General features: G+C 46.6%; 1 protein-coding gene across 2 annotated transcripts in view; it reads left to right on the plus strand.

Annotated features, from left to right (window-relative positions):
• Positions 1–12576, plus strand: part of LOC142590479 (uncharacterized) — a 58926-nt gene extending 46350 nt beyond the window's left edge. The window contains exons 3-4 of one of the 2 annotated variants that reach the window (XM_075702634.1): positions 2951–3247; positions 12531–12576. In XM_075702634.1, the coding sequence (XP_075558749.1) occupies positions 2951–3247; positions 12531–12544 (311 nt within the window). In that variant the 3' untranslated portion in view covers positions 12545–12576. Of the gene's footprint in view, positions 1–2950; positions 4574–12530 lie in introns of those variants that run through there. The other variant, XM_075702632.1, reaches the window with a different exon arrangement.
• Positions 12577–22852: the final 10276 nt, after the last annotated feature.

Genomic DNA, 22852 nt, shown 5'->3' on the forward strand with positions numbered 1-22852 from the left:
TACATAGGGCACACGGGACGGTGTCTAAACGTCAGACTGCAGGAGTACTGCACAGGGGTAGAAGGATTGGTGGTGGATGGCAAACTGGCTGACCATTGTCGCCACTGTCGTAATTACACGCCTAGGTTCCGTGACATTGAAGTCTTGAAGATGTTCGCATCACAATTGAGCCGCGAATCCTATGAAGCTTACTGTATAAAAATGCACTCTGGCAGCTGCGTAAGCAGCTCTTCAGTGTCACTGAGTGATAAAGAGTTCACTCATTTACATGCAAATTTGTGCCACTCACGCCCACAGCCAATGAGGAGTGATGGTTGTCCGATGATGACATATCAAGTGTGATTATGATGCATGGATAAATGTGGGCTTTCCCGGAGTAAATCTCAGTTGAAATTCCGCGCCTATCCTGTGTGTTTCTTTCCTCGTCCGTTGCAGTTTGCGCGGTTACATGATGCATCATAATATCTCCAGCTTTATACGTACTCAAAAGGCCCTCAAGAAACATACGGCCTGGACTTCATGGCATGAGCGCCTGGCAAGAAATGTGGTGGCACATGCCGCAGCCCGAGAACAAACTATCCAGGCTGGTCTGCAGGGGTCCATGCCGCGGAGGACCAGAATGAAGGCGCACCCAGACGATACACCGAAATCGTAATGAATTACAAACTCGGCAGAAGAATGTATCTTCCACTGCACCACAAATTGCAGCCATAGCACACAAATGCTAGATTTCACTGTCGTTTACCTTTCAAACGTGTCCTCGAAGGATTCGTGAGACGGTTTGTATGTTCGATCACCAACACCTTCTGGGAACTCGCACTCCCAACTCATCGACATATGGTATTGGCGCTAATCAATGGGCATTCTCAAAGGATTGCGGCAGCACAGGAGAAGCAGGTAGCACTCTGCATGCTTTTAGAGACCAGCAAATGTGCAGTGAAGTGTGCCTGCATGGCTGTTTGATTTCCCTACATTACTTGACCATCGCAAACAAAGCTTGTTTTCATGAGACGTGCAGCGCATCGTAATACATATGACTGCTGCCAGCTGTAGCTGCTCTCCTAATAGCAAACCCTCTTTCTGAAGTCTAGTGACTACGTAGAAACACACTTCACATGAACTCAAGAAGGAAAACACTATAGTAGCCAATAATTTGCTGTGACAAAGTGTAATCGTGCTTACCAGCTCTTTTGAAAATTGCCATGGCTTCTGCACACATACTGTGCGTTGTTTTGGCACTGTTTGATTTCCGACAGAATGCTTGCACGATGGCTGTAAGCTGCCATCTCATTCTTCATTCCCACAGTAGACACCACCCGACTTTATCTGCATTGACACTGCACAACCTCCAAAGAATGCACTATCATGAGGCATAACTAATTCATGGGTAGTGTCAATACAGCAGTATGTGTTACATTGTTACCTTTAATGAGGGAAACAATGGCCTTCGTCATATATTACAGAAATGATGCAGGAAATGAACTTTGTTTCTTTGAGAAATAAACTAGAGTTAAATATGCGTTATCACCTTATTTCTGTTTATTTGCAGTTCAACATAGAAACTTCGTTTCTGCTAATTTATGCATAAAGCCATTGTCTGTATGAACCATGAAAATCGTGACTGGTGCATAACACTTCGAAAACTATGCATAATAATCAAAACATGACAAAAATAATGGGAAAGAATGCGTCAATAGAGAGTTTTACAATTAGGGACCCAATTAAGCGGCCTGGGTACGCAAGATTGCGGGCCGCAAGTGCACATGTGCAGAATCCAAGCCAGTCTTGGGTTCTTGCGTTCGTGTTGACCCAAGACCCAAAAATTGAAAACTATCTTGGATCCCCAAGCTGTCATTGGTCTTAAAACAGCATACTCGGCTCGTAGTACTAACACATGAGTAATTACGTTTGTTATATCTTGTTTGCCCTTTCTGCTCAAAAATGCATTGTGTCTGTTTTCTCTTGTAAGAAAAGCTTTCTCTTTTTTGCTTGCGAGCGCATTTTTATTTTCCCCACTACGGCGTCCTGAGCACTCGACCTAACGTGATCTACGTTTGACCCAATTGTTAAACTCTTGCTCCTCTGAACCCAAGAGCAGCCTGTACAATGCAGCTTGGGGACCGAGAGTCTTCAGTCCCTAATTCTAAACCTCTATAATACGAGCTCTTGTGAAACTGCGCGTGTGTTGGAGGGGGAAGCATTGAGCGAACTACATGTAGAATGCTGCATGCACTGCATAACAATAAACAAAGTTTAATTGCCTTGTGCCAATTGAAACAACACATTTTCAAAGAACTCACGGAACTAATTGTTTATTCTTGAAATGAAAAAAAAAGGCTTCAAGCATTCCACATTCTGTAATCTTTTTGCCTGTCTGAAAAATAATTTTATGGGTGGAGTTCACAAATAGGGTCGTGAAGCATTGAAATGCAGAGATATGAGTAAACTAAGAAGGACCATTAGGAGTACTTTGTCTTATCACAATATCACCCTCGGAATCTCCCAAATAAAACAAGAAAGCTTGTCCAGTTTAGGATTTGTCTTTCTTTTAAGGACTTAATTTTCATTTTCTTTTTTTTCATTTATATACCCCTGTTTTTGGGGCATTGCATAAAGGGTGGGGTTAACATTGGAAATTATATTTCCCTCATGATGACAGGTGCAGTGTAACTTTATATAGGAACGCTGATCTGTAGGTGATGGCTGCGATATTATGGGGAAGGTCATTCAAGTGACTTGTTGTTTGAAGAAAAAATGATTTGGAAAAAGTAGTCGTGCATGCACATTGGTGTGAGTATTTAAATACATGACCAGTGCGTTGAGACGTTTGTGATAGCAATGTGCCAATGTAAGGTTCTTGTTTGATCTGGGAAGAATAAAATTTATTAAATAGACACAGGATAACATTTACTTACAATAACTTTTACTTCATTTTGTTTTCTTTCTGCAGCATCAAGGCCTATTTCTCCCACTGCCAAAAGTGACAACTCAGAGCAAGGATGGCTCCACCAATGTCACTTATGTGACTATGAGACTGATAAACTGGCTCATCTGGAAAGGCATGCCAGCGTCCATACTGGGGAGAAGCCATTTGAGTGCCCTTCATGCTCTAAGAGCTTCTCACGAAAGTTCTACCTGAGACAGCACCTGGGCACCCACACAGGCGAGAAGCCATTTAGGTGCCCGTCGTGCTCTCACAGCTGCTCGCGCAAGGGCAACCTTATGAAACACCTGTGCACTCACACAGGTGAGAAGCCATTTCACTGCCCTTCATGCTCTCAGAGTTTCTCACATAAAACCTACTTGAAAAAGCACCTGCGCACCCACACAGGTGAAAAGCCATTTCAATGCCCTTCATGTCTTCAGAGCTTCTCACAAAAGGCCAACCTTATGAAACACCTGCGCACCCACACAGGCGAGAAGCCATATCAGTGTCCTTCATGCTCTCGGAGCTTCTCAGAAAAGGGCAACCTTATGAAACACCTGTGCACCCACACAGGCGAAAAGCCATTTCAGTGCCCTTCATGCTTTCGGAGCTTCTCACAAAAGACCCACCTGAAAGAGCACCTGCGCATCCACACAGGTGAGAAGCCATTTGATTGCCCTTCATGCTCTAAGAGCTTCTCACAAAAGACCCAGCTGAAACAGCACCTGCGCACCCACACAGGCGAGAAGCCATTTGTGTGCCCTTCGTGCTTTCAGAGCTTCTCAAGAAAGGCCTACCTGGAAAGCCACCTGTGTGCTCGCACAGGTGAGAAGCCATAGCAGTGTGCTTCATGCTCTGAAAGCTTCTCACAAAACATTTGGTTGAAAGCCCATATGTGACCCACACAGCTGATAAGCTATTTCAATGCCTTTCATGCCTTCAGAGCTTCTCACACAAGCTCAACCTTATGAAACACCTGCATACCCACACAGGTGAGAACCCAGATCAATGCCCTTCAAGCTCTCTGAGCATCTCAGAAAAGAGCAACCTTATGAGACACCTGTGCACCCACACAGGGGAAAAGCCAACTCAGTGCCCTTCATGCTCTTGGAGTTTCTCGTTGAAGAGCTACTTGAAGAGACACCAGTGCATTCATACAGGAGACTGATCATACAGTTGCACCATCCGTTCCAGGTCCTTTGCACAGTCTCATCACTTTAGCAGTTGTAAGATAGCACAGCACCACGATACTGTAGAGCAGGTACTATGTTCAAGTAGAATCTGAATTAAAAATCTGTGGATGTGTAGCATGCTGCGTTGTGTTGTACTGCATCAGGTAGTGAAAATTTATGCATGTGCTTGTAAAGGGGCCCTGAAACACTTTTTACAGGTCATCATGTTTGCTCTAGATCTTTTCGTAGTATGTCATAGAACACACTGTAAAATTGCGAACAAACACCATTTGAAGTTATTGCCAACTACTGAGGAAGCACCCGCTCTCTTTTTTCACCCTGTTCACCGCTTCATGCATTTCCACCGATACTTGGCTACATTTTTTGTGGCAGTTCTTTACGAAATTGCATAATAACTTACATGACGCAATTTAGTGATAAAGGAATTTATACTCTGGTGTCACACGTACACTTCTGACCGCGATCGGGGCCTATACGAATCGAGTGTTGCTACGCGGTCATTTGCGATCGCAATCCTGCGTGATCCGGATCTTAGTGATCGCGATAGCAGGCTGAGTTTGCGCGCTTTAATGCAGTATTCTGAACTTGTAAAGCAAAGAAGCAGCTCAATAAAAAACAATTAAAGGTCATGTTACCAGCAATAATAAGCTGTCAAATCTAAATATGAAAATTTAGCCATGTTTTGCAAATCTGAATTTGTAGCCAAAACATTATGCATTCCTGAGAGTTGCTGACGATCAGCAGACGATAGTAACGCTATCCAGATCATTGGACCGTGTAGCAGCGGCCATATATTGATGATCGTGAGCAAGAAATCCGATTTGGATCAGCTCCTATCGCGATCAGAAATGTACGTGTGACACCAGTACTATTGTTTAGCCGCACTTCTGCCAACGCGATGGTCCATCATAGACAGGTACAGTGAGACTTTGTTACCACGAACACCACAAATACAAACTTTTCAGAAATCCCTTGCTGACTTTTTATAGTTTCAGTGTAAAATGTATCAGTACTACGAACTTCAGAATACCGAATTTTTCACAGTGACAATCATCGTTCGGTTTCCCTGTATTGTTAACGCCTTCGTACTACTAAGTAATATTTAAAAATCGGGATTTTTAAATTACCATGTATCCTTCACGGTAGCTGAAACTGCAGGGTAGCAGACGACAAGGCGCAGAGAGCAGACGTCGCAGCGTACTGGTTCGGAAAACCCGAGACGGCGCCTGATAAATAAAAAAATGCATGCGAGCGGAGGCGACATCGCACCACGTTTTGCGAGCGTATGCTGCGCCCAGAAAACTCTTGTAGGCATGGAGGCACATCTCTTCCTTTTTCACCACTTTCACCCTTGCTTCACTGCACACCCATTTCTTTTAAGGTGCTAAGTCATGCTCCCTAAAGGTCTGCAGAAAATGGCGCCTCTTCCTCTTCACAATCACTCTCTCGTGCTTCTTTCTACAGCCATAGTAGCTAAGCGGGCGGTGAAATGTAACCTTCGTACTCGTGGGTATGCCACACATTCGCACTTTGCACTTTCCACATGGGCGTCTTGCGCTGGAGTTAGAGGTATGGTAGCGGCGCCTGGTGGCGGCGCGCGAAACGTTATCTGGGTAGTACCGGCTTGGGTAATATTGAGCCCTGGCTGTGGCGAAGCACGTTTCTAGCCCGAGTTTTGCGTAGATTCGCACTTCTTTCTGCCCTTTTGCGAGTGCGAAAAGATTCGTCACTTCTCACAGACCACGCCGACCACACTACGAGCTAGCCGCAGCCTATAGTTTAACGAAAACGGACTATCCGTGAGACGTAATGCTGGAAGCAGAAGGAATCGGCGACGCCGATCCGGAGAGACTTATCTCAGCATCGAAAAAGCGTCACCGTCGTTACTTCTGCGTCGTGGGCTACCATGAACAAGAAGGCCTGAATCCCAACATCAGATTCTCCCGTTTTCCTTCAAGGCCTCACGAGGCGGAGCGTCGGGCGCGCTGGATAGCTGCAGTTCGTCTCGCTGGGTAAGCGAAACTTGGCGCCATGCTGACTGCCTCACTTGTTTTGAAGCTTGCTTGATTATCTGCGTTCTAAAATTCGGTCTTTTGCACCTACAGTCCCGATGGCAGACTGACATAGCAGCAGGCATCGCTGGTGATTCACGATTCGAGACCCGGCCACAGCGACAGTTCACAATTCGACTGGTGCGAACTGGTGAAGTGACCGGGTGTGTGCAAATGACCACAAATGGTCGGGCTGATTCGGTGACAATTCATTACCCCAGTACGAGCAGCACAGGTTAGAGAGCTAAATGTGCTCATCCTTGACCTCAAGCCAGTACGTTGAGGCAGCGCAGCAAGGTAGTATTGATTACAGCACATCGATGTTCGAGCGCTATCATTAAAAGCTACATCAAGCGAGCAGCGCACGAGCTCGCGCTGCAGCGCGATTCGCACGTACGTTACTGCGAGCTCATATGCATTGTACCAGTTATTTATCAGTTGCTAAAGGGACAGATGGCCGCTACTACAGTGCAGGCATAACTACTTGTCTAGCAGCATGCAGTCAACAAAGATTGCAGGAGGCCCGCCGTTTCGCGGTATGTCGAAAGACCGCTGCCGTCGCGGCGCGTACCGTCGTGCGCTCGAGCAGTTCCGTACGCATGATGTCTGCATATCGATGCTGTGAATTCATTTATAGCAAGCATTTCCTCGCGTTTGTGCGCCTGAATCTAGCAGCGTGCAAACCTTACCTGAAGTTCAACTTCGTACGCGACTCGATCGCTTCACTCGCGATTGACACCGCGCTAAACCTTCGCCGCTTATTTCTTGAACGGGGTACACGTATTCGCCGTTGCATAATTTATTTACTTTACGCAGCGTGCCACCCCTGAAAAAATCTTCGGCGCCCGATATTCGCGGCAAGCGGCGATACAACAAAACCGAAAGTGGTGGGTCCATATTGCAAACGTGCTTTCCGAAGCGGACGACCCAGCTTTGTACTACCCAGTGCGGAACAGAGGGCGCTTTTTAGCACCATTTTCGCAGCACCCCCTGGGCAATGCAAGAGCCCCATGGTGTCGTTCATGCTCGTTTGCACTTTGACATAGTTCATGCATCCACCTCAATCGACACGGTTTCGGTGTCCATGGCAAGAAATGTGAAAAACATACAGCAAGGAACCATTACGCTTTCGAGGTGACATGGAGCTACCTTTCCGTCGGCAATTTTCTCGGCAACAGCGCCTGTTTTGCGCGCGTTACTCTCATTATAAGGTGTTCCCGTGGTGCATGGTGGCAGAATCTGTAGAATATAGCATCAGCGCGTGCTGAGAGCCAACAGCTGCGTTCCTGTGGATAGCTCAAACTGTGACAACTTATGAACTGATGGGATTGATGGGCGGAATGGTTCACTTTAGGACTTTTAGTATAATGATCTTTCAGAGTAACGAACAATTTACCGCGGTCTCCTGAGGTTCGTTATATTGAGATATCATTTTATCTGCATAGCCAAGGCCTTCATCAGTCGCCGTTATGGTCATGCATGCAAAGTGTCACATGTGTATAAGTGCGAGGCACATGGTGCGATTTTGCGTGCGATCCGTCATGCGATGCGTCGGAGTGCGACTTACCGCATAGGAAGACTCGGGACACATGGTATGAATGAGTGACTGGCGCATAGCTCCGCCCAGAGCCAGCGCCATTCCATGGATGCTCGGAATGACTTCGCAGATAAAGTGAAAACAAATGTGGTTGAACAGCTCTCTCCATTGTGAATAAGATATAAACACGGCAATGTGAGCAGCGTAGACATGTTTCCGCCAGGCCACATCTGCAGTTTCAGATCCGTTGCCAGTCGCCGATGGCTAGGAGCCAGCACGCCTAGCTTGCGGGGCAGTCGAATCGGACACCGGTGGTGCATTGGACACGACTGCATCTGCATACAGCTCGTAATGAAACGCCTATGTTGGTCAGTGCGACGTGTACACAGTTATATGATGCTTGAATTGTAATACGTTTGTTTTTATCGATGCCGACGGACGCCAACGAGCAAGGCAGGCGAGTCTGCGTTCGCTGGGATACGGTATAGGCCTAGCTTGCTGGCCGGCTGATTCGAGGCCGAGAGCCCTTGAAGCAAGGTGCCCCCGCAAGATTCCTTGGATTATCTTTTACCATGGGACGGGAAGGAGGGGGGGGGGGCTTGCTTAGAATTTTACGGTAGAGCAAAATAAATTGGTAGTGACTACAGTGACGGGGCCCGTCACTTTAACAACAACACTGTAGCAATGGGGCCGTCACTATAACGATGTCGGTATTGGAGGCGAGCATAGAGTTTCATACAACTATGGTGTTCTAGAAGGGGGCAGTGGGCTCAGGAGCCGGAGCGCCCTATGCATTGCAGCGAGGCGGCGAGTGTGGACGGCACGCGGATTTCGGTGGCGGCGCTGTAGTCGCGTGGGCTGGCTCCCTCCGCTGCTTCGCCATAGAATAAAGTGCTTCGCGCGCTTGTTCATGCGGGCTTGATTCGCGACGTTGACTGTTTTTTGGTGTTTCAACCTACCGTTCGAGTCTGTTTCGCGCGCATTCAGCCGAACACGTGAGCAGTAGGAAGGTCGAAACGTCAACGGCAGCGACCCTGCTTCGCTCCCGGCTGTGAAACAGGATATAAGTGGAAAAAAGGAAAGCAGCCGTCGTTCACGTACCGCGCCGAAAGACGAATAAACACGGCGAATTTGGGAACGCAACTTGCACCGCCAAAACAAAAAACTCGACGAAACGTGTGCGGTTTGTGTGCGAAACACACTAAACGAGTAGGTGGATTTTTAAGCGATTCAACTGCAGATGGCCTAAGGGTAACGATATAGCGCATTATCACTGCTGGATTATCTTGTCAGCCAGGGATTTAGGTATGTTATGACATCCAGGTTAAGCCAGGATTCGCTGGAAAACTTTTTCGTATAGTCAGGCAATCATGTGGGTCTAATGTCCACCCAACACCAACGCAGTTTCTAATTGTCGTTAATTGCCTATCCTTTTATAACCTTGCGAAAATAGTACGCTCAGGCAATGCTGACCTTAATGGAGCTAGTGGAGAAATGAGTTCTCTCCTGAGTACGCAAGATGCTCCAGCTCAATAAGCCAGGGCTGCTGCAATCGACCATCTCATTGAGGAAGGAAACCTAGCTTCAGCCGAGCGCATGCTTCGTAGTATTCCTGCTGAGCACAGAGAGTTGGTGGAGCAGAAGAGCGACGACCGTCTAATACATTACATGGCAGGGTATGTTGCTCGAAAGTTTCTGAAGTGTTATGACTGCATGTCTTGCAAGGCCTTTCTTACGGAAACCCCCAATACGGAAAGTAGAAACTCTGAGTTCACTGTGACATGAGACAAGGGAGGATTGTTATATCCTCCGCTGGAGCTTTTCAGGGCAGTGAAGAAGTTGGAGGACATCTTCACTGTGTTCTTCAGCCGAGAGAAACTCTGCAGTGACAGCATAGTGGATGTAATGTTGCTAGTGAAGGAGAACTTCGGCTATGCCTTAGGCTGCAGCCAGCACTAAGATGCGCTCACAACAGAGTTGACCAAGTTCTATGTGCTGACCAGGCTGCACTTCTATGTAAAATGGATCAACCAATCGCGACAGGAACGGCGTAAAAAGAAATTGCACGCGAAGATAAGCCGTTCCTCATAGTGCCTGTCTCGTAGTAGCATGCACTTTGAGAAAGGAGTAGCTGCCCATCTTTCGTACCAATAAAGAGTTTGTGGCTACGACGAGTTCTCTTTATTTTGCTGTGTTACGAAATTTCGCTATCCCTGGTAACCACTACGACCGCATAATAGTGGCATCACCATAGGATTAACTCCCTAGCTTTCAGTGGATATATGCTTTCGTAAACAAAATCGCAGTTAAAGGAATAAAACCTCATCATATCTGGCTTCTGTTCCGAATGTGTTAGTACACGCGCTGCAATTGTTTGGCTCACTTGAACTTGTGAATGCAATTGGGTCCTGAAGTGTACAAAAATTGTTAATGGCAAATGAATTAAGCAATTTACCCATTCACATATTTACCTCTTCTACGGTGTACGCGAGCTTTTAGTTTAGAAATCAGTCGCATCGTTGTGCGGCCGTTAGTCTGCACTCGTTGGGTCGGCTTTATTTCCAAGCAAGCTTGAAGAACGTCCGTCTTTCAACCTTTCTCTGCGCCTTGTCTTAATTTTAGAGGAAGTTTTCAGAAAACATGCTACGGAGCTGCGCGCTTTCTTTTTTCGGCGTGACACAAAGCGCACGCGGCTTTCTCTGCGTTGAAAATGCTCAGTTTCGCGTTCCGTACAGCCCATGCTCTAGTGGCGCCATCTGGCGGCGTCGACGTGAGATGCCGCACCCGAAGGCTCTCCCTGACCCCGGTACCCCCTTCTAGTTCACTATAATACAACTATTGGGGCGAGGACTTATGGACTCGCCATCTGTCGGAAGCACCTCACTTGCATAGTCTGAGGGATAACGCTGCGCGCTCCGCATAGGTTTGGCTATCGGCGCTAAATAAAGATACTATGCGGGAGCGGTCCTGGACATTTTTGCAAGTACTTTCGAAATGACAGAAGTATTTTACCTTTAAAATAATAATCATGGACAAAAAAAAGCACAGAATGGTTTACAGACGCTATCCCTTTACCTACTACGTGCAGTAAGCGTGGACACTGCACGCGGTCGCCGCAATCGATTCCCCCGAACCGGTTTCTTGCGTGAAAGGTAGGCACTCGCTGAGAGAAAACTATGTGAAATATGCTCTTATAGTGAGCTGTCTGTGTAAACAAATGGAGCAAAGCAGAATGAAGCTTCAATGCAGCGATCGCACGCTGATTCGCGGTGACCGACTGCGCGTCTGCTTGCATGACCGCGCACAATATTTTGCTTTCGCTGCGAGTGCGTTTTCGCACCGTCTTTATGCCGCAGTATACGAGCATTTGACAGTATGTAAGCAACGACTGTTACATGTACACTGTCAGAGCTGTTCAAAAATAATTTTGTTATAGCTAGGCTTCGACGCCTACGGCGACCTGTGATGGGCGGTCACGAGTGTTTTTCTTTTCTTCTAAAATCTTGGAAGCTTCAATGTAATTATTTCTCAAGTTGCATCGCACTGTGTGTTTATCGATCTTCTAAGCGAGCCATTACCGGTTGCTTATTTTTCTTAATCCAGTGCAATATTCATTGTCAGGTGCTACATAAGCATGAACACATGCCATGGCTTTTTTTAATGTGTTTTTTACCGTTCACTTTCCGTTCTAGTGAACTTTCTTTCTCTCTTTCTGTATTATTATCGACATAGGTGTTACAGTGCATACGCAAAAAGACTGTTGGACCCAATAGCCGCAGACTGCAGGATGGGTCCGGATATACGAAATATAATAGACATTCGGTGCAAGCATAAGGGCCGGGATCAATACAGGGGATACAGCACGTTAAAAACAGAAAAAAAATTACGGCATGCATAGACATTATCACCAGTTACATAAATTATCAAACCACAAACAACAGAACGCCAAGCAAGAGTACAGGCACAAAATCAGGGGTTTATAGCTAATAAACAGTGCCTTGCCGAAATTTTGCGTTTCTTATTTTGGAGGGTATTTTGTTCCATGTCTTAAATCTAACACATTCAAGTAGTCTTTTGCCATATACATTATGTACAGGAGGCAGGTTGACATTTCCAGCCACAGTACTTCTGGTATGATGATGAAAACAATATGGACACAGGGAAAGGATGATTACGTTTCACAACATTGTTTACGTGGCTAGCTGTTTTATGCTCACACATAAGATCGAATGGCAATATGTTTAGTTGATTGAACAGTGACCTGCTGGGTTATCGGTTCTTAAGTGCGTCATGATTCTTAATGCCCGCTTTTGCAAAACCAAATGGAGCATAACAGAGTGAAGCTTCAGTGCAGCCGGGCCCTGTCACTGCAGTGTAGATGTTAAAGTGCCGGGCCCCGTCACTGCAGCCACTACCAAATAAATTATGAAAACTGACGCACATGGTTCCGCTATAGCTGAGAAATAATTAAATATACAGTTAAGCCTCAGTATAATGAACACCATAAAATCAGCAGTTTGCTTTGTTCTATTGTGAATTTTCATTATTCGAAAAGTATTCAATATTTGTTTCAACTTGAAGAATTGCTATTTGCACGTCCCTACAAAATATGCATGTTCATGTAATACTTATTATTACACTACAGATGTGTGAAATGATCTGCTTTCTAAGGTTTTTTTTTTCCGGTATTGTCTTTTGGTGCATATGAAAGTGTCCTGTTAGACCCATTCATGTATTTGTTGCTTCTTGGTTCGAGTATACGTGGTTCATCCTATACTATTTTGATCCTATTGTATTCGCACATTTTCTTCTTCTTTTTACAGGCTGCTGTTCATAAAACAATTGATTGTCCAATAACTTAGCTGCCCACTGTGTTTCTTCAGAGCATCAAATAAATGTCTGTGTTTATTGAGTATTCGTTGTCTCTTCTTGGTATTTCAGTACTTGAATGTCGGCATGCAGTATAGTCATGTTAGTATTTTTTTTTGTATCTGGGGCTGCAAGAGAAGTTTATTGATGGCATTTCGAAGTTTGTTATTAGTGCAGAAGGCACTTGCTATAACTAGTATACACAAATAATTTAAGTCTCAAATCAAATGTGAAGTCCCTGACGCCTAATTCATTCCTTCATTTTGTTTCCACTAATATATCGACATTTCAATAAGCACTAGTGTGACATATATCTGTAGAAATATTTGTTTAAAATTTGCATTTCGAATCCAACATACAATGACACCTGCAATGTATAACACATTTGTGTGCAGAAGGCAAGAAATTGGGGCAATACTGATTTTTGACATCTGTAAAGATTCTTTGTGAATCGCAGTTGTGCCAGTCTCAAGAAACTCCCTCACCAACAAAATTGTTTGTAGAACATGTTAAGATAATAAGTCCAGGAATTATCTGTTTTCATTAAGCGTGTGCGAATATTTTAGGACTTCGAATGGGCACTTCATATGTAAAAATATTTTCTACAAACCTTCGAGAGACGCTGAAACGATTTTCAGGATTTTTTGTACAGACTCATCGAGTCATTAGGATGCATCTATATGCTTTGTCTTAAAGCATGTCATTTATGATATGGTTTAAAATATGTAAATTGCTATCGATTGCAACACGCCACTCAGCTGAGTTTTCAGCTGCGCGTGAACAGGTGACGTAAGGTGACCATATGATGCCTTTAGAGCAAGCTATCTGATTCGCTCCTCAGGGTGCGTCATAGATAATTATCCCAAATTTATGGCAAGTAAATGGTGTTTCAAATAGTTGGAATGTTAGTCAATTTGTTTCTATAAAAAAGAAAAGAAAGTAGCAGAAAGAGAATGCACAACGACAGTTTATGACCACACTCCAGACTTCTGCCACACATCAAGTGTCTGCTTGTGTTACATACTCCGTGTTGACGAGAGCTCCGCTGTCAATGTTTGTCTCGATCTTTCTTTTTGCGACTAACATGATTCGGCCTTGTTACGCGTTGTGGGCTGCAATCGTAACAACTAACAATATGAGAAGCTGCAACATCGTGTCCCTGTGCAATGCAGCAGTCGAGCGGAGTTTACGCAGCGCATCGGACTGTTTATATCTAATCGGCACCAGGGGGTATTCTGTAAGAGTCCACCTAGTGGACTGTCCATCTCGGTTGCTGCTGATTGGCTAGGGCCGCTCGTCCCCTCCTCTCTCGTACAGCTGCATCCAATCAGCAGCGCCCGAAACTGACAGTCCACTAGGTGGGCTCTTACAGAATACCCCCTCAGGACTTGCGTACTGGTGGCTGTCACTTTATGCCGGAGGATTACTACTGCAATAGTGTTTCGTATGCCCGGTATTTGGGGAAGCGAAAGCACAAGTGGACTGGGCATGGGCATTTACGGGATGAGCGGGGCCACAAACATAAACGGACTGCACAGTTTATCCACCTGGAATGGAGAGGCATGCAGTCAGAGTGGCGAACGGTAGAGAGCAGCTAGCAGCTGCCTCGGTTGCCACCCGGGACACAGGCTCAGCCAGACAGACAGCAGTTGCCCTCTTGGCTGCCACGGTGAGGGGAAAGGAGGGAAAGGAGCAGTTGGTCATGATAGCAGATTTGCAAGCGGTATCTAGGCACTACCAACCACAGGGAGAGGCGGGCTAGTTCGTGGTCTATATTGTAATGCTTCATCTAACCACGCAAACGACAACGGACGAGGAAAGAAACACACAGGACAGGCGCGGAACTTCAACTGAGATTTACTCCGGGAAAGCCTACATTTAGACATGTATCATAAGCACACTTGATAATCATCGGACAACCGTCACTCGTCATTGGCATGCGGGCGTGAGTGGCACAAATTTGCATGTAAATAGTTGAATTCTTTATCACTCAATAACACTTACGCAGCTGCCAGATTGCATTTTTATACAGTAAGCTTCATAGATTTCGCGGCTCAATTGTGACGCGAACATCTTTGAGACTTTAGTGCCGCGGAACCTAGGCGTGCAATTGCGACAGTGGCGACAGTAGTCGGCTAGTTTGCCTCCCCCCGCCAATCCTTCTACTCCTGCACGGTGCTCCTGCAGTCTGACGTTTAGGCACCTGGAAGGATAACTGCTCCAGCTTTATACCTACTCAAAAAGCCCTCCAGAAACATACAGCCTGGACTTAATGGCACAAGCACCTGGCAAGAAACGTGGTGGCACATGTCGCAGCCCGAGAACAAACTATCCAGGCTGACGCTGGGGTCCATGTCGCGGAGGACCAGAATGAAGGCGCACCCAGACGATACACCGAAATTGTAATGAGTTACAAACTCGGCAGAAGAATGTATTGAAATTGAGCTTGATAAATACACTTCGGGAAAAAATGTCGCTGTCTAACTACACTTAGATTATTTTTAGTGTAGTGTTCTGTTAGTTTAAGGGCATATTATACATGCGGTAAGAGAGACAATTCATATCTTTGGGAGTTATGTTGTCTGGCAATCCGGAAAATGCGACGCGAAAGCGCCGCTCCCTTTTTTCGTGCGGGTGCTCGCGCGTCGGCGGCAATGCGGGCGTTCGCCGCGCGTCATGTTTTTCGCTCGCGGAAAACGCGCCATGCGGTTCCACGCGACCAGTGGCGCGTTCGAACGATCGTGTTCGTCCATACCGGTGTAGGCTTCGCGAGATGGTCTCGCTGAAGCGTGGATCGGCGCACGCGCGGAACGTCCGCGCCGATAGCCGACTCCGAGCCAAAGAGGAAGAGCCTTCTCCTTTCCGCGCACAAGTAACGCCGTTGTTAGGTGGCGTTAGCAGAGCCACACTCGCGCCATCTCTCGCAATGCGCTTCAACCACACCGACTGCCGCGGGCACCAGGCCACGCAGAGAAGCCGGATTACAGAAGACGGGAGCTATGCGGGAAGACAACATATCAGAGGACACGTGAAAGTCACGCATCGCCACAATTCAAGGCAAGTAAAGATACTCCGCGTATTTCTATTTAATAAAATTGTTACATGAAAACGGCGCACGTATGCAGCAGTTCTTATAGTGCACATGTCAAAGGGCATTAGTGATCTACTGTGCAATGTTAAAGTAGGATTCATGCTTTGCACTGTTGCGTCTGAGGTGGCATTAGGGCAAGGAATCCACCAAGCCCATCAACGAATACGTCCAGTAGTAAGGATGAAGGGAAAAGCTTCGTGTACATATGTTGTCTTCCTGCATTGAAATGACATTAGTTGCCCCCCCCCCCCGGCTTCAGTTACAGAAGCCCACTCCATGCAGGAGCATGTTAGACATTCGAGTTCACATCATGGCACGCCGGCCCCACTGCACGAAAAGTTTCCGCTTTTAATACCGTCATCTTCCCTAGGCGACTAGACTAGGGAATCTGATTACTGTATCACAGCCAATCCGAATCGTCGAATCGGTTGCGATACGATGCTCATGCTATCGCAACACCTCCGCACACCCGAAGCATGGAATAGGAGACAGGATAGCAACCTGGGAATCCACAGTTGGTGCCGTTCTTCCGTAGCGTTTGACGTTGGCCCTTTTTATCATTAGATCAAGCTGCCAGGTAGTGTTTGGGGGTGCGGTGCCTTTTGTGGACCCGTCAGTAGTCGTTGTCAACGCTGCGTTGACCTCTTGGTAGGCGCCGATGGATGGGTGGAGGTTACCTGGTGGCAAACTTCTAATTAATGCCTTTAGTCGTGTTCAGACGTAACCGTCAGCACCGTAAAAAAAGATGCTTGTATTAAAAAAAATTATTATTCGCCCCACAGAACACATCTAAACATACACAGAGCAAAAAGTATCACGCTTCCATGGCTTTCCAGGCGCTACATTAAATAGGTATGAATGAAAGCATGATAAATAATTACTTGGGCGAATGCCGATTCCCAGGCACAACACTTTAAAGGATACATGGTGTAAAAATTACACGAACGTGAAAAAAAAAAGAAACATGATCATGACGCAAACAGATAGAAAAAAAGTTTGCAATATGTTTTACATGCGCTAGATGTACAGCACTGCTGCACTGTGATGAATTTAACAAAGCATCTGGCTTTAAAAAATGATAAAAATCTTCGTGCAATTTTGCCTATAAATATTAAGTACAGTGGTTTCTTTGCCAAGAAAAGCGTGTTTCGAAGGTGCGAATTATTATAGGCGTAAGCTACAGCCCCTCTATACTACTAATGCTGTGATGAAGGAGCTTAAGCATAGACATAGGTGAGCGGCCTGATCGATCTGCACGGTCCAGCCACCTGGTGGTGCAGAGCTTAACCAGCCAAACAAAGAGCTAATATTGCTCTAACCAAGTGTTCATGACTACTCCAAACAATGTGTTCATGATTAAACTCCTGCAAAAATTTACACCAGCAGCAAAGTAGAATGCTATATTATTCTTGCGTTTGGTTGAGCTTTGTGCCACCAGGTGGCTGCACCATGCAGTCCATTCTAGAGCTACTGCATATGCTACCAAAGGTAGCAGAGTTGCGCGTCTGTTTTATCACGCCGCTAGCGCCTCTATTGGCAGAGCGTCATCACGTGGTAGTCAAGCAACCGTGCATTGCGGACAAGCAGATGCTCGGGCCAATTTTTGTATTTCCCGACGCCGCCGCTGCAGCGAACTGGATTGACACAAGTTATCGCCAGTCAAATTCAAAGCGAATTTGGCCGACCTTGGCGGCCAAATTCGGTAGCATGTACAGTAACTCTAGTCCATTCACATTTGCGCCTCCGCTCATCCCATAAAAGCCCATGCCCAGTCCGCTTATCAGTAGTTTTCTTGGCATCAGCATCTGTTTTGTGCACATCACTCTTAATATACGGCGTTTCGGTGGTGCGTGGTGGCGGAATCTATGGAAAAGAGCAACAGCGCAAGCCAAGAGCCAACAGCGACGTTTTGATGGACAGCTCATATGGTGACAACTTATGAAGTGATGGTTTGATGCGCATAATTATTCATTTTTGGGCTTTCAATATAACAATCTTTCCCAATAACGAACAAATTACTGCAGTCCCCTGAAGTTCATTATATCAAGATTTCACTGCAAAAAATATTTGTATTTATGTGGTGCTTATTTGAAAGCATAAAATATTTACACACCCTGCACCACTTGGACCCCTCTCTTCGACTGCGCATTCCATCTGGACTTTCCCGTATTGAGACAACTGTTCTCTGCTGACTGTGGCTTGGAGTGTATTTTACGAATACATTTGTTTGCTGCATTGGAATGGCTGACAGTGCTGCCTGTGATAGTTGTGGCAGCGAGGAAACAATTGAATGTATACTCTGTCATTGTTCCTGCTACAGCTCCCAGAGACAGTCCCTCGTGAAGGAGTTGGCATGCCTCGACAATCGGTCGCTTTCTCAGCAGACGGTCTTAAGAGCGCTGGCTGGTGCAGTCTTCACACCAGAAGGTGATGAACTACTAAAGTTCCTCCAATCAAGAGACCTGTTTGAACGACTGTGACATTCCCGAGTTTCTTCGTGTATGCGTGCTTTCCTTTTTTTTTCTGTAATCTTCCTCTCTCGCTATATATGTGCATTTTTCTTTATCTTTCTGTCTCCCCTTACTCCATGCCCAGTACAAAGTAGCAAACTGGATATCTTTCTTCTGGTTAACCTCCCTGCCTTTCGTATCTCATTTATCTCTCGCTCTTAAACAAAACAGTTAATCCTTGGATTTATTATCTTAACATGTCCTGTGCAAAATTTGGTTGGTGAGAAAATTCCGTGAGATATTGGCACAACTGCAATTCATAAAGAATCATTACAAATGTTGGAAAACAGAACTGGCCAAATTTCTTACCGTCTGCGCACAAATGTACCATATTTACTCGCATAATGAACATACCTTTTTTCCCGAAAAATATGCTCAATGTTGGGGGTGCATTATTAGGCGGGGTAAAATTATGAGCAAGTTTTTTTTTCTGTGGTCACTTCTAAAGAAGTCAGTTTCGCCCGAAATGCGAACCATCGATTGTGATGGCAAATGTGTAGACAGCTATGTGAAGTAAGGATAGTAGTTTTGTCGGCCGTATAAACTTACAAACATTCCAATGCAAACTGAGCGGCGAGAACGCAGCCTGCACAAAGGTATGAGCCACCATCGAGCCAGCCCTTGTCGCAGATCGCTTTGAAGATAGGGCGCGCCACGGCCGCACAATGCGCAGTTGCTGCCGGAGTAAAGCGCCCACCCCCCCTCTCCCCACTTCACTCCCCTCCTCCCTGTGCAATGAGCGCGACGGAAGATGGCATGTTTCCTTCTCGCTTTCCTCCCTTGTACGCGGGAGATTGAGCCGCGATCGTCGACGCCCCTCTGACACGGTTGTGCAAAACACAGTTGCTGCCAGACTACAATGCCACGGCCCCTTCCTCCCCCCCCCTAGCGCCTTTTGCATTATGAAAGATGGTGCGTGAGATTGAGCCGCGATCGTCAGCTTGCCTCTCGCACGCTTTTGCTCGCACCTGCACCACGCAGCGCGTGGTAACGACGGCAAAAATGCGCCTGGAGCGTCCGTATAATTGCTATCGCAATAAAAGTACGATACACGGTACGATTCAGCGTCCAATGCTAAGTCAGACACAATTGCACCTGCCGGATGCCATATAAGACACAGAATCACACTGTGTGTCTCCTCTTTCAGGGCAGCAAGTTCATGGTGCGATCATTATGGAAGAAAAAGCAGAAACATACTTCTTGACTGGATAAGTGGGGGCTGCATTCATTACACGAGTGCATTGATTAGGTGAGTAAATACAATACTATACAGTGCAGGTGTCACTGTATCGTGGATTCAAAAAGTAAATTTTATACAAGTATTTCTGGAGATATATGTCATACTAGTGCTTACTGAAATGCTGCTACATTGGTGGAAATAAAATGCAGGAATAAATTAGGCGTTGGGGACTTGACTCTAGACTTAAATTACTCAAGTATATTAGTAATGTGGTGGGTAATATGCATGTGCCACGAACACGATTTCACAACGTGGAGCAGATTCAAGACAAGTTTCACAGAAGTGTTCGGGCGCCCCGCTGTGCGCAAGCTTCGCGCAGAACAACGCTTACGGGGGCGCGCGCAACATCACGGTGAAACGTTCACAAGTTATATCGAAGATGTCATTGACCTGTGTAAGCGCGTGAATCCGTCAATGGCGGAACAGGACAAGATAAAACACGTTATGAAAGGCATTGATGAGGACGCATTTCAAATGTTGTTAGCGAAGGATCCGCGTACCGTGGCCGAAGTTATCAATTTGTGCCAAACTTTTGACGAGCAACGGAAACAACGCATCTTAGCTCGGCGTCCACCGCCTACGGAAGATCCGTTAGCAGCATTGGTTATTGGCGACAACCACACAACTTTGCTGACGCAAATAAAAGAATTTGTGCGCGAGGAGGTCGCGCGACAGCTCTCGATTTTGCCGACCACGGTGAAGCCTTCTCAATATTTGGCTCCAGCGATCCGACAGGTAATTCAAGAGCAAGTGACCGAAGCTCTTCCACCTCCGTGTCAGCCGGCTCCCGTGGCCGCGCCTCTGACGTATGCTGAAGCCGCTGCACGGGCGCCTCGTCTGGCGGGATTCTCTCCTCCGCCTTCAGCGCCTCTCCAACCGGTGTTCTCTTATCCGCCTTCGCCTCGCCAGCCGGTGGCTCCCTTTTTCAGCGCACAGCAGCAAGGTACAGAACCCTTGGCGCACTGCTGACAACCGCCCAATATGCTATGCCTGCGGTACACCGGGACATGTAGCGCGCTTCTGCCACCGGCGCTTGCCGGCCTTCGTGGGCACCGCGCGACCACCCAGCTCCGGCTTCCGACCATTCCGTATGCCTCAGCGACCACCACCGGAAGTCTACGCTGCTGATGACATACCAGCACCGCAGTCACAGCTCTACAGTACTCGTCGCTCGCCTTCCCCTCGTCGGCGCTCACTCTCACCCATGCGTCGTAGGCCCAGTGCCAGTACTACTGAGGCGGAAAACTGATTTCCGCAGTTCCTGAGGCACCAACTGCGTCATCGTCGGAACATCAAAAGTCCTCGTTTTTCCCCCGCTAACGTTATTGAAGTGTCCGTTGATGGCATCAAATGCCTTGCGCTCGTCGATACAGGTGCTGCTGTATCCGTGATTAGTGAGAAACTTTGCCGTGAATTACGGGAAGTGACCATGATGCCTTCGGTACTATTGCTTAGAACAGCCAGTGCACAACAAGTTCAGCCAGTCGCTATGTGCACTACCAGGGTGCTGATTCGAGACATTTTGTATTCGATTGATTTCTTTGTGTTAACTTGCTGCTCCCACGATGTGATTCTCGGTTGGGATTTTCTGTCGCGCCATCACGCCGTCATTGACTGTGCACGTGCTGAGGTTCAGTTCTCCGTTCTGTGCCATTTGCCACCTCACGACTTTCAAGTTCATGATGTTACCAGGATCTGTGTAGCTTCAGATACTGACCTTCCCCCTCACAGCGCGGTATTTGTCCCTTTTTCATGCACATCGCTTGCCGAAGCGACGGTCATATGTTTTCACCCGCTGCCGTCTTCATTCGCCGCCAGCCTATATTGTTGCCTTTCGCCCTCCTCACGGTTCACCATGGGGCTGCAGAAATACTGATTTCTAACCCAAATTCGTACACTTTGGCTTTGCACTGTGGCGAGACTATTGGTACCATCCAGACTGTGGACGCTGACGTTATTGTGCATTTCCCTGTTCCCGACGACGTGGATACTGCCAACGTAACAGCACTGGCACCCCATGTGCCATCTAACAGAGTATCACGGGATGTTTTTTGTCGCTCTATTGCCGATGACCTCGAGCCGACACAACGTGAGCGGCTTATTACTCTTTTGAATGATTTTCACGCCTCTTTTGACTGCAACCAAGCATCATTAGGCCGCACAAGTACCGTCTCTCACCAGACTGATACGGGACATCACGCACCAATACGCCAGCGTCCGTACCGCGTGTCAGGCACGCACCCAAGGGGCCCCCCCGAAATTAGGACGCATACCCCCCCCTCCCCGCCCACGTCACCACTTCTCACACACATTCCTAAAGCGCCGCCAAACCAATGTTGAGACTTGACAGCTATTCGACGGTCAACAAAATTTTGCTGCCTTCATTTTCGCTCCTTTTGGTTGGCGGTAATTGTCGGCGTCTCCTGGGATGTGAAGGCCAATTTCCTCATCAACTTCAGATGCATTCTGTTGTGACCGTTTATTCAACGGTCACGCTCATCGTTGTTGCTTCGTTAGTTCAACCTTCTTCATTTAGACTGATCCAGGGACCAGGAAAGGGATTCGCTTCGTGGTCAGCTGGTCTGTATGTACATGGAACGAGTTGGGGCCAGAGAAAGTGCCAATTACATTTAGCTTTTCTTTTTGTTTCATTATTTCCTCGAGTGACGGCTAGCCGCGACGCTGACAGATCCTCGGAACATTATACCCGTGATATAGGTTAGATAAGTAGGAAAATAAGATAATGCGAGACCGCGTCTATCATCAAACCCTGCAATAACTCTTACACTCATAGGCAATATGACTGTCACCCGTTAACTCGTCTGGCTTTTCCCTAATTGTACAGCTCTTCTCGTGCAAAATTGCCAACTGGAAACAAGAGTCGCAAAGATTTGAGAAATTAAGCGATATACTAAGGGAGAGTGCCAAAGCAACAGCCAAACAAGAAGGAAAAGCAAAAATGAACGAATTTAACCGTTCTTTATGAAAATATTCATGGATCAACATCTTTTTATTTAAAAAGGAAGTAGAGAAAACGCCGCCGGAAGTGGAGGACAATTCCGTGTGTTCTGCATGATGCTTCTACAATTATCATTCGAGCCGCATAACGTAGCCACTTCTCTGCTGTGCTTATGCAGGTGTTTTTCTAACCTTCCGCGGTGGGCGCAGTACGTGTAGAATCGCAGCTTCCTGCGCCATACGCGGTTGTACACGACTGGCGGCCACGCATTGTTACGTAGCTTCCCAAATAACAATACGAGTCGGTTGTGGCACTTGACTTGTTAGAGCAGTAAACGAGGGGCCAAAAAGAACTGCGATTGTTCCGCAAATATATATTTCTGTATAATTCTTCCAGAGCTAATTGAAAAAGCGCTGCTATAGTCGGATACAACTTAAGTCTGCAGTGAAGCCCCGCCCACGCCCTTATAACCGCCA

This window comes from Dermacentor variabilis, chromosome 8 (assembly GCF_050947875.1).
Source record: "Dermacentor variabilis isolate Ectoservices chromosome 8, ASM5094787v1, whole genome shotgun sequence".
Classification (NCBI taxonomy): Eukaryota; Metazoa; Arthropoda; class Arachnida; order Ixodida; family Ixodidae; genus Dermacentor; species Dermacentor variabilis.